At 37.9% G+C, this 16,924-nt stretch overlaps 1 protein-coding gene across 1 annotated transcript in view; it reads left to right on the top strand.

Moving 5' to 3' along the window:
• The window catches only part of ZC3H12C (zinc finger CCCH-type containing 12C), a 39,934-nt gene extending 23,711 nt beyond the window's left edge, over nucleotides 1–16,223 (top strand). The window contains exons 4-6 of the mRNA XM_011992159.1: nucleotides 3,646–3,880; nucleotides 7,637–7,743; nucleotides 8,712–16,223. Coding sequence (XP_011847549.1) covers nucleotides 3,646–3,880; nucleotides 7,637–7,743; nucleotides 8,712–10,108 — 1,739 coding nt within the window. The 3' untranslated portion in view covers nucleotides 10,109–16,223. The remainder of the gene's footprint in view (nucleotides 1–3,645; nucleotides 3,881–7,636; nucleotides 7,744–8,711) is intronic.
• Nucleotides 16,224–16,924: the final 701 nt, after the last annotated feature.

The following is a 16,924-nucleotide window of genomic DNA, read 5'->3' as shown; positions in this document are numbered from 1 at the left end:
TAAAGCAGAGAGGTCATAATTCAACCAGTAGTACCAAATATTGGATAACCCTTTGGGAAAAGTGAACTTGTTTAGACCCTTATCTTACACCATATAACAATAAATTCCAGGTGATTGAAGACTTAATTGTCAAAAATCAAACCATCAGAGACCAAAAGAATTTTCTAAATTTAAAACTTTTAGAAGAAATTACTAAGGAAAAGAGAGATAAAATTATATCAAAATTAAAGCTCCTGCATTTTGAGAAACTTTCTTAAAAATGATAATCGACCAGTTGCCTAAGGAAAAAAAATCCAACAAAGAATCATGTCCTTAATACAAAGAGCTCATACAGATTGATTAAAAAAACAAACAAACTTCTTTCCGGTATATAAGCATCAAAAGGCTAGGAATAGACAACTCCCAGAATGCAAGCACTAAATAAGAAGAAAAAAAGTTCAACCCAATTAGTAATTAAATAAATGCAAATCTAAACAATGTTATTTTTTACCCAACAAATTAGCAGAGATGGCCAGACGCAGAGGCTCACGCCTGTAATCCCAACACTTTGGGAGGCCAAGGCGGATGGATCACTTGAGGTCAGGAGTTCAAGACCAGCCTGGCCAACATGGTGAAACCCTGTCTCCACTAAAAACACAAAAAATTAGCCAGGCCTGGTGGCGGGCACCTGTAATCCCAGCTATTAGGGAGGCTGAGACAGGAGAATCGCTTGAACCCAGGAAGCGGGGGTTGCAGTGAGCTGAGATCACACCATCACACTCCAGCCTGGACAACTGAACAAGACTCCATCTCAAAAAAAAAAAAAAAATTAGCAGAAAGTAAAAATCTGATAACACTCATTTCCCTGAAGCAGTTACTCATAGGCTGCTGTGGAAATTGTTGCAACCTGTCAAGAAAGTAGTTGGTCTTAAAATATTAATATTCTTGGATCTACTAGTTCGCCTTCTAAGAATAAGTTCCAAGAAAATAAGCAGAAGTACAGACAAATACTTATGACCAAAGACATCCCATGCAGTGTTATTATTTAGAATAGAAAAAAAAAAGTGTTCATTCATTAGAAGAATGGTTCAATCAATTAGGATGTATCAATATGATAGAATATGCATTAGAATGTTCAGGCAGAATTTTTAATGATCTGCGGAAATGCTGTTTTACATAAAAGGCAGATTTTATAGACAGACACACAGACAGGCATACATATATATACACACACATATATCAACAATGGAAAGAACAAAATACACAGAAAATGATGAGAAGGAAATATACCAAACTGTTAACAGTAATTGCCTCTTGGTTGCAACTTTGTGAGGTCTTTATTTCTCCCTGCTTCTTAGTACTTGTCCTTACCTTTCTAATTTTCTACAGGGAACCTAACAATGTTTTGATAACGGGGGAAGGGATAAAGTAAACTAAAAAAAGAAAAACAATATTTAAGCATGTAAATGACTTTAAAGCTTCCTGAACATGAAAGGAATATGAAAGCAAGAAGAAGAGAAAATGATAGTACACTGTGTCTAAGTTTAGTTTTAAAAATACCAGCATGCCAGTCCCTGGAACACATCAGTATGCAGACTGCTTTGTAAAATGCCAAACTAATGTCAGAGGCTTTTAGGTGTTATAATCCCAGGGTAATAATTCTCTTGACTAAATCCCTCAACCAGATAATACCTGGTAAATTGAGTAGCCTAATACTCTTTCACTGCACCAAAAAAAGACACTTGATAAGAAATATTTTCAAGTTGTCAGCATCGTAGATTCAGATTAGCACTTTTGCCAATCTTCCATTCATTTATCAAATATTAAACAAGCACTAGCTGTGTATCAAGTGCTGTGCTAAGAACTAGAAATTCAGTTAACTTTCTAGTTTTACTGAACCCATATTACTTAGGTCAGGATTACTTATGTCATTCTAATTAATGTCCTTCTAACCTCATTAACAATTAAATGCAAATTAAGCATGATGACTGTGAGGCCACCGAACTTAATCTACAACTCACTTTGGTGAGAATCAAGACATGGCATAAATGAGTAAACATCCTCGCAAATAAATGTCATAGATTACTCATGAATGTAAGACTATGAATGAACTGAAAGACTTCAGAGTATATCGGTTTAAGTAACTCATTTATTCACTCCACAGACAGTCACTGAACATCTACTGGTATGCCTCATGGGCTGGGTGCTGATGGATACAAAGATAAATGACATATGGCACCTGCCCTCAAAATGCTTATCAGGTTAACACACAAAACTATAATATGACAACTCCTATAATTGAGATGGGGCACTCGATTTTGCATTGATATTCTTTCGTTTCTAAAAGAGATCAACAGTAGGCCGGCCCAGTGGCTCACACCTGTAATCCCAGCACCTTGGGAGGCCCAGGCGGGCGGATCACGAGATCAGGAGTTCGAGACCACCCTGGCCAATATGGTGAAACCCTGTCTCTACTAAAATTACAAAACTTAGCTGGGCATGGTGGCACACGCTTGTAGTCCCAGCTACTCAGGAGGCTGAGGCAGAAGAATCGCTTGAACCTGGGAGGTGGAGGTTGTAGTGAGCTGAGATCGCACCAGTGCACTCCAGCCTGGGAGACGGAGCAAGATTCCGTCTCAAAAAAAAAAAAAGAGATCGGCGATCGGCAGTTACATCTATTAAACAAAATTAAGTTGAAGAGCACAGTGTTTATTGAGAGCTTGCCAGGCACTGTGCTAGCTGCTTTGCCGTAAGTTAACTCATGTACTTCTCATAGTTTATCAACTGCATTTGACAACATGGAGAAACAGGCGCCGCCACCTCGCCCGGCTAATGATTTTTGTATTTTTAGTAGAGACGAGGTTTCACCGTGTTAGCCAGGATGGTCTCGATCTCCTGACCTCGTGATCCGCCCGTCTCGGCCTCCCAAAGTGCTGGGATTACAGGCTTGAGCCACCGCGCCCGGCCTACCCGGCCTTTTCTAATCAACAGATGCTTTCTCCACATAATCACTTCTTACTTCTTACTCAGTTCGACCCCCACGAGAATGCTGGCATTCGTTACCCTGTCTCACAGAAAGGTCATGAAGCATATCATAGCCATGTTCATAACAACACTTGTGACCTCACTGCCTCCTCTCTCTTTGAACTTTCTGCATTTAAAGATTTTTCCCTTTGCTACCTCGACAACTTCTGCTTCCTTTCATACTCTCCCACTAGTTGGAAGAAAACAACTACAAAATATGCGAACAAACTTAGGAGGAAAAAAAAGTATTGCTCACACCTGAACCCCACACAACATACAGCTGCTCCGTTAGAATGGTGTTCAAGTAGGAACGTGGAAGAAGCTGTGTCCATAGTGGTCGTGCTGATGGCTCCAGCTCTTAAGCAAAAGTTTCACATAATGACAGAATTTACCCAGTCATGTTTCAATTTTACACTGTTCATATTTTTTAACTATTTTTAAAGCCTTTATTATTAAAATTCCTGAAGGAAAAATACTATTGAGAGTTGGAAATTATGTTGTATCTACAAATTAAATTATAATCCCTAATTAAAGGACTACATATATACAGCTAATGTTTTAGAATTTCACATTGTATGAAAGTTGCCATGTGTGTTATCTGTGTATTTCGTTTCTGAAATCCTACCATCATTATTCTTGCAGATCAGGAAATTTTACGTAAGTTAGAAAAGGAGAAAATCCTGGTGTTCACGCCATCCCGGCGAGTCCAGGGGAGGAGAGTGGTGTGCTATGACGACAGGTTCATCGTGAAGCTGGCTTTTGAGTCGGATGGTATCATTGTGTCCAATGATAACTACAGGGATTTGGCTAATGAGAAACCAGAATGGAAGAAGTTCATAGATGAACGATTATTAATGTATTCATTTGTCAATGACAAGTAAGTAAAACCATTTACTTGCCAATGATATTGCTTCTGTGAAAATATAACTATCCCTGGTAGCTGCTACAGAATTCTCTTTTTGCCACTGTCCAGACCTCAAACAGGTTTCTAACAACTGATCTCCCCACTGTTCCTCAGTGGGAGTCAGGAAAACTGCAGAATCATTGCCACAGGAGGCCCGGTGTGAGTGGCAGGCCCCACCTTTCCCTGTAAGTCACTCACAGAACACCTAAGGTAGAGGAAGTCTTCTAAGACTCTGTCTGAAGAACCTGAGGAAACAGACATAGGGGGAATTCCCATCTTCACCCTCAAAGGGGACTGCCTTTCACAATCAATGTAGAGCGTTGATCGCTTACTGAATAAGCCATGCTTGGCTTAACAACAGGGATATGTTCTGAGAAGTTCGTCCTCAGGCGATTTCATCATGGGTGTGAACATCATAGAGTGTACTTACACAAACCTAGCTGGTCCAGCCTACCACACACCTAGGCGATATGATACATACAGCCTGTTGCTCCCAGGCTACCTTTTATAGCATGCTAGTGTACTGAATACTGTAGGCAATTGTAATACAGTGGTACGATATGGTTGTATATCTAAACATACCTAAACACTGAAGAGGTATATTTACCATAAAAATATACTATAAAAGATTTCTAAATGGTACGTCTCTATAGGGCACTTAACCATGAGTGGAGCTTGCAGGACGGGAAGTTGTCCTAAGTGAGTCAGTGAGTATATGGTGAGTGAATGTGAAGGGCTAGGACATTACCATAAACCACTGTAGATAAACACTGTATACTTAGGCTATTTCAAATTTATCAAAAAATACTTTTTTTTCAATTATTAACCTTGGCTTATAACTTTTTTACTATTAATATATAAACCTCTTAGTTTTTAAAACGTTTTTCTCTTTTGTAATAACACTTAGCTTAAAACATTGTACAGCTGTACAAAAACATTTTCTTTCTTTATAGCCTTATTCTATATGCTCTTTTCTATTTTTATTTTTTTCTTTCTTTTTAAAGTTTTTGTTAAAAACTAAGACACAAACACAGTATCCTAGGCCTACACAGGGTCAGGAACATCAGAATCACTGTCCTCCACCTCCACATATTGTTGCTCTGGAAGGTCTCCCGGGGCAGTACTGTGCGTGGAGCTGTCATCTCCTATGGTAACAATGCCTTTTGAAATACTTCCCGAAGGAACTGCATGAAGCTGTTTTACAGTTAACATTTTTTTTAGAAGTAGAAGGAATGCACTCTAAAATAAAAACAAAAGGTATAATATAGTAACTACATAAACCAGTAACGCAGTTGGGGACTTTTTAGTTTTCTTTTGTTTTTTTGTTTTTTGAGACGGAGTCTTGCACTGTCGCCCAGGCTGGAGTGCAGTGGCACCATCTCGGCTCACTGCAACTTCAGCCTCCCAGGTTCAAGCAATTCTCATTCCTCAGCCTCCTGAGTAGCGGGAATTACAGGCACACCCCATCACACCTGGCTAATTTTTGTTTTTTTTTTTTTTGGTGGGAACAAGGTTTCACCATGTTGGCCAGGCTGGTCTCAAACTCCTGGCCTCAAGCTGTCTGTCTGTCTTGGCCTCCCAAAATGCTAGGATTACAGGTGTGAGCCATGATGCACAGCCAGTAACATCGTAGTTTATCAAGTATTATGCACAGTCCGTAATAGTATGTGCTACACTTTTATATGACTGGGGGCACAGTAGCTTTGTGTGTACCAGCATCAGCATGATCACAAACACATGCGTAATACATTATGCTATCACGTTACCAGCAACTTTTCAGCTCCACTGTCATATATGCGGTCCATTGTTGACCAAGCTGTTATGCAGTGTGTGACTGTACATGAATTTTTAAAGTTCTTAAACTAGTTTAAGATTCTGGCCATGATGAGAGTCTAAAAGTTGATGAATGAACAAATGACATCAACAAGCATGTCTCATGAGAAGTAAATATATTTATAAATATGTAGAAAAAGTTCACCTCTTGTGCCAATTAGAAATGCAAATGAATCTAAAAAGAAAATATTTTCTCACTCATTTAATTCACAACAATAGTTTTGTGTATGCCTCATGCTATTAAAGATGTACTGATATATTATTTGGCAGAGGTTCACAGAAGCCTCAAGAATATTGTGTTCTATCAACCCAAAAATCTCATTTCTTGGAATATATAATGAGGAATAAATAAAGACCAGATGTGTTCATTTCTGTATTATTTATAATTGCAAGAATTCAAGGGCAACTAAATGTACAGTAGAGAAATCAATCAAATTATGATACATCTCCTACTGGAATATTATTCAGCTCTTCAGGGTTATTATGAAAAAAAGAATTATGCCAGGTGTGGTGGCTCACACCTGTAATCCTAGCACTTTGGGAGGCCAAGGTGGGTGGATCACCTGAGGCCAGGAGTTTGAGACCAGCCTGGCCAACATGGCAAAACCCCATCTCTACTAAACATCCAAAAAAAATTAGCTGGGTTTAGTGGTGGGCGCCTGTAATCCCAGCTACCTGGGAGGCTGAGGCAGGAGAATTGTTTGAACCCCGGGGGGCAGAGGTTGCAGTGAGCCGAGATCATACCACTTCACTCCAGCCTGGGTGAAACAGCAAAGCTCTGTGTCAAAAAGATAAAAAGAATTATTATGAAGGCTATTAAGAAACATGGGAAAGTTTTTTATGTTAAAAAGACAAAGTGTAATATCATATTTGTGTTTGATTAAAGCCATGTAAAATGATATGTGCACAATGAAAATGACGGACATGGAAAGTAATTGTATTAAGATTGTGGGATTGAGTGACTTTATCTTCTGTTTTGTAACATGTAATGTTACCATATTGTTTTATAATACTGAACACTGTGTTTGCTAAGTGTTAATAATCAGCCATGCTGACACTCCTTTAAGGGTTCTTACATTATTCCCATTATTCACATTTTATAGGTAAATACTTGGGTTTAAGTTCAAATGGTGATATAATGAACAGCAGAATTCTTCAAGTGTAACTTCTTTTCATTATTCATGCCATAAATTCTTCTCTTCTTTATTAGTCCATCCAAAATACTAGGTTTATTTCCTTAGCATTTTTTCTATCTCAGCTGAGAAGCGCATTCAAATAGGAAAGAGAATAGATTGGAGTTAGATATAATTGAATCTCGACTGTGCCATGGGACATTGGATAAAAATCACCTAATTTATCTAAACCTAAATTAGAGAAGTTTACTTGTCTGTAAAATGGAGCTGATACTTCATGGGCTCATGGTTAGGACACCATGGTGTAGTGTGTAAAGTGCCTGGCACTAACCCGTGTTCGGTAAGTTTGTACCTTCCCATTGTGTTCTAGCCCGTCCCTTCTCAGCTTCTCCGCCTCGCCCCACCTGCAGCAATCTATTTCATGAGGTCTATGTTGATGAAACTCCTAAAGTGTGACTGAAATCATTTTCTAAAACCCTTACAAAATCCCAAGACTGAGAGGAAGGAAGAATTAATAGGATATGCTCAACTCAAAACTTACTTGAATGAAAACAAATACAATTTCAGAGCTCGAAACAGTTGAATTTTCATTAAGAAATGAGAACTTCATTTACTGATTTTTTACTCTGTAAACATTGAATCAAAACGCTTGGATTAAAATTTCAAAAAAAATTCCTTAGAGTGAACAAATCTTTGTCCTCTTTTTAGAATTAAATTATCAGCTTCCAACTTAGGTATCATTTTTTTATTTTCTCTGTGACAGGTTCATGCCCCCTGATGACCCTCTTGGCAGACATGGCCCCAGTCTGGATAATTTTCTGAGGAAGAAACCTATTGTTCCTGAACACAAAAAGCAGCCTTGTCCATATGGTAACTTGCTTTATGAATATTGAGTATATGCTGTTAGAACACAATATATTATTAAACTTTTATTAATAAAAATAAACACTTAAAATTTTGGATGGCATAATATGCACGTCTTTGGATTCCAATTAAATTTCAGAAAATGTCTTGGCCATGAAAAAGACTTATTTTTACCTGTTTGGATTCAATACAAATGCATTTCCTTATATTAAAACATGGTTCAAAAAACACTGTTAATTCTACATGAAGTTAGCTTCGAAGTGAATAAAAATTTGGAATTTTTTCATCTAGATACAAATCAGATTAGCATGGTTCTATCGCCCTACAATAGTACACTGTGCTCTTCAAGACAGAATTTCCTACCTAATTATAAAGTCCTACTGGAAGAGAAGAGGCAGGGAGGAGTTGAGGACACAGAGGTATTAGCCAAAAGTTCTGGAGGTGGCTGGGCGCAGTGGCTCAAACCTGTAATCCCAGTAGTTTGGGAGGCCAAGGTGGGCAGATCACATGAGGCCAGGAGTTGAGACCAGCTTAGGTAACATGGCGAAACCTTGTCTCTACTTAAAATACAAAACAATTCACCAGGCGTGGGGGCACACGTCTGTAATCCCAGCTACTCAAGTGACTGAGGCATAAGAATTGCTTGAACCCAGGAGGCAGAGGTTGCAGTGAGCTGAGATCACACCACTGCCCTCCACCTGGGTGACAGAGCAAGACTCTGTCCCAAAAAAAAAAAAAAAAAAAAAAGTTCTGGAGGTGATTGTTACTCATTCGGCCAACTTCCTACTGCTCTTGATAGTAAGGAAGTGAGAAGACTGAGAAGTGACGTTTCTCAAGAGTAAAGAACAGGGTGACACTTAAAACAGCTCCCATTTCTGTCGTTGTCTCTTCTACACGTTAAAATCATAGGGCCAAACTGTGTTTTCCGGATCTGATGGTATGCTCCTTTGCCTAATTAATTTTACTCTTCTTAGGAAAGAAGTGTACCTATGGACACAAGTGCAAATATTATCATCCCGAAAGGGGCAGCCAGCCGCAGCGGTCAGTGGCTGATGAACTCCGTGCCATGTCTAGAAATACGGCAGCCAAAACTGCAAACGAAGGAGGACTGGTGAAAAGCAACAGTGTTCCTTGTAGCACCAAGGCTGATAGCTCTTCTGATGTCAAACGAGGTGCTCCAAAGAGGCAATCAGATCCAAGCATAAGGACTCAAGTCTACCAAGACCTAGAAGAAAAGCTTCCCACCAAAAACAAATTGGAAACCAGGTCTGTACCTTCCTTAGTTAGCATCCCGGCTACTTCTACTGCAAAACCCCAAAGCACTACATCTTTAAGCAATGGCCTTCCATCTGGAGTTCATTTCCCACCTCAGGATCAAAGACCACAGGGACAATATCCTCCAATGATGATGGCAACCAAAAATCATGGAACGCTAATGCCTTATGAACAGTATCCAAAATGTGACTCGCCTGTCGACATTGGATATTATTCCATGTTGAATGCATACTCAAATCTGAGTCTCTCAGGCCCACGAAGCCCTGAAAGGCGTTTCTCCTTAGACACAGATTATAGAATAAGTTCCGTAGCTTCTGACTGCAGCAGTGAAGGGAGCATGAGCTGTGGGAGCAGTGACTCCTACGTGGGTTACAATGACCGGTCCTATGTCAGCTCCCCCGACCCACAGCTAGAGGAGAATTTGAAGTGTCAACACATGCACCCTCACAGCCGCCTTAATCCTCAACCCTTCCTGCAGAATTTCCACGACCCCTTAACCAGAGTGCAAAGTTACAGTCACGAAGAACCAAAGTTCCATCACAAGCCTCCTCTTCCGCACTTGGCTCTGCACCTGCAGCACCCCGCTGTGGGCGCCCGGTCCAGCTGTCCCGGCGACTACCCCTCTCCTCCAAGTTCAGCACACTCTAAGGCACCACACCTAGGGAGGTCCTTGGTGGCCACGAGAATAGACAGCATCTCTGACTCTCGACTTTATGATAGTTCTCCTTCACGACAAAGAAAGCCTTATTCCCGCCAGGAAGGCCTGGGAGGCTGGGAGAGGCCGGGTTATGGGATCGACGCCTATGGGTACCGGCAGACATATTCCTTGCCCGATAACTCCACGCAGCCGTGTTATGAGCAGTTCACCTTCCAGAGCCTCCCCGAGCAGCAGGAGCCGGCCTGGCGGATCCCGTACTGTGGAATGCCGCAAGATCCCCCCAGGTATCAAGACAACCGAGAAAAGATTTATATCAATTTGTGCAACATCTTCCCACCTGACCTTGTGAGAATTGTCATGAAAAGGAATCCTCACATGACAGACGCCCAGCAGCTCGCCGCAGCCATTTTAGTGGAGAAATCCCAGCTGGGTTATTGAAAGATGATGCATCTTTGTGGTGTTTAGTAGTTTTTTGTTCAGCTCAAATGCTGAGGGAGGTTTGCTACAATAGCACATGTGATCTCCTTCTCAGCAAGGAGGTTATATAGTATCCATTTATGTGAAATACTGTATCATGGAATCTGTATGTATAGCCCCACATGGTGGAAGTATCACGGGATTGCTTTACATTTAAACTTTTTTTTAACATTTCCTTTTTAAAGCTATATCCTTGGCTGGAAATTTTTCCAGTTTGATTTAATAGATGTATCTGTGATCTTTGATATTAATCTTTGGTGCATCAGGGGTTTATATGCAGCACTTTTTATCCTTGTTTTGTGTTTTATTAACTTGGTGTTTGTCTATCAATTGCAAGCAATTACAATACCTTCAGAATGTGGGACATTTGACTAGACCTAGCAAACTGTTTTTTCGAGCCAAGCTTAATTAGACTCTTTTACAGCTTTTTAAGTTATTTTTATTTGGGGAAAGTGGGCTTCTTTGTGCTATAATCATTATTTATAGAAACAAAGATATACTACAGCACTGACTTTATATTTTAAACAAAATGTAAGTTACCAGTTTTATGTTGAAATGGGTAACAGTATATATATTAGAATGATTTACAATATGGCACTTTTCATTGTGTTATTTTTGTTTGGATTTTTTTCTGTTAAGAAATTAGTTAATTTAATATGGTTGATTTAAAAGAAAGCAGATGCAATCAATGGAAAAAATGTTTCCATTTTTTTTAAATGAATAAGGCAAAAGCTATAACTGTTACAGGTTAGAGCTTTGTTATCCAGCTGTGATGTGCTTCTAGACAGTAGAAGTGGAATTGAATTCCTAGATTTCCATTAACCTGTATTTTTAATATGTCTGTCTTTTTGTTTTGGGGCACAACAATACTGGATAAAATAACCCTTTCACAGCACTTGCCTGTTTTTAATGAATCTAATTATTCACAATGCAACTTTTATATTTAACATACTCTTTAGCTTTCCTGCTATTTATCAAGGCTGGCCTGAGGTGGGTTTATGTGTTGAGGATATGCAACATTTCTTGATACTGCACTATAGAAATGGTGATGGAGAAGTTGTAAATGGTAACTTAAAATTTTTGTAAGATATTGTATATTTTCCATTTTCCTGAAGGTAGTTTTCTTGGGGGGCCTGTTATATTATTAAGGCCAGATTCTTGCCACAAATAGTGTAGTTTTAGATACAGACTAAGGTCTGTTCTAGTATTAGTAAGGGATATTTCTGGTTTCAAAGTCCTGGGTTTTGCTAGCGGTGAATACATTTCTGCGGATTAGAAGACAGATTTTGCAGCCAGTGGCAGACAGTTGTGTGACTGACATCACTTGACGGTTGCCTCCAGATTTTGAATTGTACTTTGTGTAACAGACTCATTCAGATCTTTTTCTGTAGTCTGCTTAGATGCCCTGGCTATTCTGATTATTCTACATGCTACAGTTTGAAGTAAAGCCCTGAAAAACCAGAAAGTACCTTTTACTGTTGATACAAATTGTATCTTTTTAACTATAAGAACTGTTTTGATTTGTAGATCTAGTTAAAACACAAGTATGTAACTATGATTAGACTTTTGGGCAACATTTTATCCCTTATTTAAATACAAATTTTTTAAGTAAAATTGAGGTCTAGAATAGGTTAGAAAATAAAAATAACAATTTAGATAAATAAAAGTGTTTGTCTTAGTTTTATATAATATATTAAAACACATTACATAAATTTATTGGCATTTTCTTTCTCCTAAAACTTACCTAGTGTGAACTTAAAATAAAGGTAAAATGCTGCCTGAAAATAATGTCCAAGCACCTTTGACTAGGATAACATTTTCACTACTTGTGCGACACTGTGTGTTGCACGAAGTAGGATTTGGGTATACAGTAAATGCTTCTAAAAGGCATTGTGCATATTGACATAACCAATAATCTGAACCGTGTTCAGCAAACTTAATTCAGGAAAGTGGTATTCTACACAATTATTGCTGTTGTGTTTGAAATGAGTGTGGCACTCATCTGTACCCAGAAATAATATGGGTGAGACCACACAACCCATTGTGAGTGGTGTCTGTCTGAGAGCAACGCTACTCACCTGTGAAATCGTTCTCCTTGATTTGGTTGGTCACTATAAAGCAAGTTTAAACATAGAGGCTAACTCAGTGCCAAAACTAGGGTTACAGATGTGTAATATCTTTTATTTTAGTCATATTCTAAGACTTTTTTTTTAGTATGAAATCACTTTTAAATTATACATGTAGGTTTTGCTTCCATTTTCTTCATTTTACCATTTATTTGAACATTCACCAAATTTTACTACATTTATTTAAATGAGATCTTAGGTGAGATGTGTGTGACACTTTGAATTTGACCTTCTTGTGTTATTAGCTGACTATTTGTCATTGCCTCATGGATTTTAAATTATGGGAAAATAGTGTAGCCAGCTGCCACCTCTACTGAAGTGAATAGCTCTGAACTACCCACACTAAATCCTTCAGTGTAATTAATTATGAGTTTAAAAATAGCAGTTTTCTTATGTGAAGAGGACAATTTGTCCCCTTGTTTTGAATCGCCAGTGTTGCGTTCAGAGCTGTAGAATGAGATAATTGGCAGACTTTAGGTACAGCAAATTCTTACTTATCTAAAGCAATAAGTCAAAGGAGTCCATCATTAAATTAAATCCATAGCTGATCACAAGCCTTCATGTTAGCCAAAACTTTCTCTCTAACCAAATCTTTTACCAGACTTGCTAATAAGTAACCAGAGAGGTGTGTTAATAAGTGAAATTGCCAGAAATGGTCAACTGATCAAAAACAAAAAAAGGATTCAGATTGGAATATTTTGCCCCTGAATAATTGACAGTTGACTGTACTTTACACAGTAAGTAGCCAGTCTGTTGTCTCTGTGTCTTAGTCCAGAGGGAATAGTACCTAACTGGCCAAATACTGGCTCTTGGTATTTCCTTCTTTCTTGCATGTGATACAGACGTTTTCAGTCTTGTTTTTATGATCTCTCTAGATATCCTGATAAGAGTTTGTCACTGACCTACACATTTGGAAGAAATGCACACCAGTATACAATATTTGATACTGGTGGAAACTTGACCTTTGTGTTTTTATGAAAATTCATTTATGAGAATATGTAATATAACTGAAGAGTATTTTATATATATCTATATATACACAAATATGTATTTGTTATGAGGTATTAAAAACAGGGGTTGGGGGAGTGCTTCTGATGGCTAACTTTTCTCTAATTGAACTATGTTTCTTTGAGTTGTGAACGACCAAGTCTGGGGTCTGGACAGCCAATGATAAGATTTAGAACCACTTGGATGGAAAGCGATTCTTCACTGGTTTTATTCTTGGTATTTTAAAAGAATTATTTTGATATTTTTAATAGAATGTGTAATTTTAAAGTACACAAAAAACTTAAAGTAGTATTGATTATACAAATAATTATTTAACATGTCTTATGGATGTATCTATATGTATATAGACAGTAATATATTTATAAAACAAATATACTTTGCTTATGTTATAGCTCTTGTTTGTGACAGGTGGGAGGATGGCTCTGGGGGTGTGTGTGTGTTTGTGTGTGTGTGTGTGTTTGTGTGTGTGTGTGTGTGTGTGTGTTGAAAACTCAAGCTGTTTTCCTCTGATTTACAATGGTATTTACTTTAAAGTATATATGGTTTTCGTTATCCTTTTTGCTATTCAGCTTCCTTATTCAAGATAAAATAAGATGTACAGTTTTCTGGCCATTCTGTTGGTGTGTGGTGCATCCATTTTATTGTCATATAACTCCTGGAGAATTCTCAAGTGACCTGAAATCAAACAGGTTCTGGTTGGACATATACTTATGTTCCAAATATATTAAAGATGGTAATTCAGCTAACATGTTAAGTTTCCAAGGTATACACTGACAAATAAAGTGAGGTATTAAAAAGAGATGGATTACACACATGCCTTAGAATAAGAGAAAACAGAGCGTTAATAAAAGTAAAAAAAACATACACTATCTTAGCCCCCTAGGGCAGGGGCGGATTTTTTCTGTAAAGGATCAGATAGTAAATAATACAGGAATCATATGGGCTTAAAATATCATTGTAAAAACTACTCATCTCTGGCTGTATGGCATAAGAACAGCCACAGATAACACGTAAATGAGTGTGGCTGTGTTCCAATAAAACTTTATTTACAGAAACAGGAAGCAGGTCAGATTTGGCCTGTGGGCCAGGGTTTGCTGATCTCAAGCAGTAAATCCAGTATATGTTAACAGAAGAAATCATAATTGCATTTCAGTTGACATTCAAAGAAAATCTGGTAGTTTTTGATATCCTTCAAAAGACGATTGTTAGACATTCATATGAAAGCATCCTAATTCATTTGAGTTTTTTACCTGTTTACACCCGTTATTTATTAGAGATATTTCTTGTGCTTCACCACACACAAAAAAAGCATTCTGTTAAAATGTTTTAATATGTATTGAATTTTTTTCATGAACTTTTCATTTCTATTGATAAATGGGAATCCCTTACCAACCTTTTGTTTTTTAACAGCCTCATGGACCAAAAAAATCTGTTGCAGCATTTAATTAGCCACAAATACATTTTGGCTGCATTTACCAGTTACATTTTTCTGTTGGTTTTGGCTTCTAATAAATGATATATCTGCCATTCTTTAAAAATGGTTTTAAAGAAGATAAATATATTGTAATTTCACATGCTATAGCTTTATTCTGTAAGATTAAAACTTGTGACTAGTGTAATTGTAGCTATAATGTGAGTGGCATGTTACAATGTAACTCTTTATAAGAAATAAAATGTATCTCTGCTTTGTCTGTCCAGATCTTTAGGTTTTTTAGATGCTTTGGGACTGTCCTTGGTGAATGATATTCTTCATATGATCATGTGTAATTCTGAGTTCGTTGGAAGTACACGCTGCTGAGCATGTTCATTCACAGTGCTTTATACCGGCTGTTGCATGGATAATATCATTTTCATAAGAACATTTAAACAGCATGAACATCATTATTCACTTCAATAGTTAAACTTTCTTTTAAAATTGGAATGCAACTCTGGGTTTTAACAATGTTTATTGTTTTTTTAAGTGGTTACTTTGTTTTTCCTTAATACTTTCTGTTAACTTGCTATTAACTCCTGTTGCAGTGTTAACTGTTATATGTTAGAAAGTGGCTTTTCCCCTAAGATTCTTAGTCTTTTAGATTTAAAGACAATTTAAGGTTTTGGCCATTTGGCAGTAGAAAATGTGCATGTTTTAACTTAGCTTTATAAAATCCCTAACGTTTTACTTCTTGAACCATATACCAAATTTGCCAATTTTCTGTCCAAGTATTTCAGATGAATAACAAAATGTTGTTCATTAAAGCTTTTGCCACCTTTCTTAAAGCAGCTTATGTTCCAAGGGAAGAAGGCATCGAAAAGCAAACGTTTCTTTTTATGAAGAATACGTGTTCGAATTCCTTCAGTTTTTTTGAAATTAGAAATTTCTTATGTGAAATATTCACAAACATGCAGACTTCTGCAGAGACAAAGCATTTCATTGCAAGCGTACCAGGTTATTGATTTTATCTTTTCCTTTCAGGGTTTTTTCTCCCAAACCAGAGTCGTATGCTGCTAGTAGAATTTTTTATTTGATCCTGCAAACTTTTCTTATAGGAAAAGTAAGGCAAAAGATGTTCAGTGCAACCATCTGATAAACTGATGTGATTGTATTTATCCTCTGTTCTGTGTATTTCTGTAATGGAATCTTTATAATTCCCAAAGCAGTATTTTAGATCTACTGGAAATCTATATCAAAACAGCTATGTGATTCTGCCACTGAGAAAAAAATTTAAAAATTCTTTTTTCTTCTGCTGGTTTGTTTTTCTTTAATGAAGAAATTGATCTCATATGGCACCATAGATGCTAAATAAATAAAAGCATCATACTTCTCTACTTTGCCTGCATTCAGAGCTTAACATTGTGAGCATTGTGTAAGATAAACACATGGTCAGTATCAATGTAAATGTTAGAGCCATAATTAATTTCTATGAAAATTGAAATTAAATGTCAAAGACAACTAGACATAACTTAAGGCATGATAAGAGTGGTTTTTTTTTTTCCTGAACCCGTCATTATAGTGTTGGTTCCCGGTGCTTTTGAAGTATCATCAGGTGTCTGGCTAGGAGTATTGTTGGTAGGGACCTCGTCCAGGGAGTTTGTAAGATAATGCTAGATGGCACGACATCCTCTTTTCTGATTATGAGGGCTGCCAATTGATTTAAAATGTATTGAAAGGGCCGAGCGCAGTGACTCACGCCTGTAATCCCAGCACTTTGGGAGGCCAAGGCAGTCGGATCACTTGAGGTCAAAAGTTTGAGACCAGCCTGGCCAACATGGTGAAATCCCATCTCTACTAAAAATACAAAAAGAAAAATTAGCTGGGCTTCATGGCACACGCCTATAATCCCAGCTACTCAGAAGGCTGAGGCAGGAGAAGGTTGCAGTGAGCCAGGATCGTGCCACTGCACTCCAGCCTGGGTGACAGAGCAAGACTTCATCTCAAAAAAAAAAAATGTATCGAAACGACTCATGTTGGTGCAGTGGTATTTACTAGGATGCGCAAAACTTTGAGCACTGATGCCATGATACCCTGACAGGTAGTGGGGCACAGAGAATGAGGGTACACACATCCCCCCTTCAAGGAGTTCAACTTCTTTAGCTGGCCTGGAATGTGCAGGGCCACGTAGCCAACAGGAATAAGGATTTTGTTTGTAAAAATAAATTGAAT

This window comes from Mandrillus leucophaeus, unplaced genomic scaffold, assembly GCF_000951045.1.
Source record: "Mandrillus leucophaeus isolate KB7577 unplaced genomic scaffold, Mleu.le_1.0 Scaffold1101, whole genome shotgun sequence".
Taxonomy (NCBI): domain Eukaryota; kingdom Metazoa; phylum Chordata; class Mammalia; order Primates; family Cercopithecidae; genus Mandrillus; species Mandrillus leucophaeus.
The sequence above is the reverse complement of the archived record's forward strand: the minus strand, read 5'-3'. Positions and strand labels throughout refer to the sequence as shown.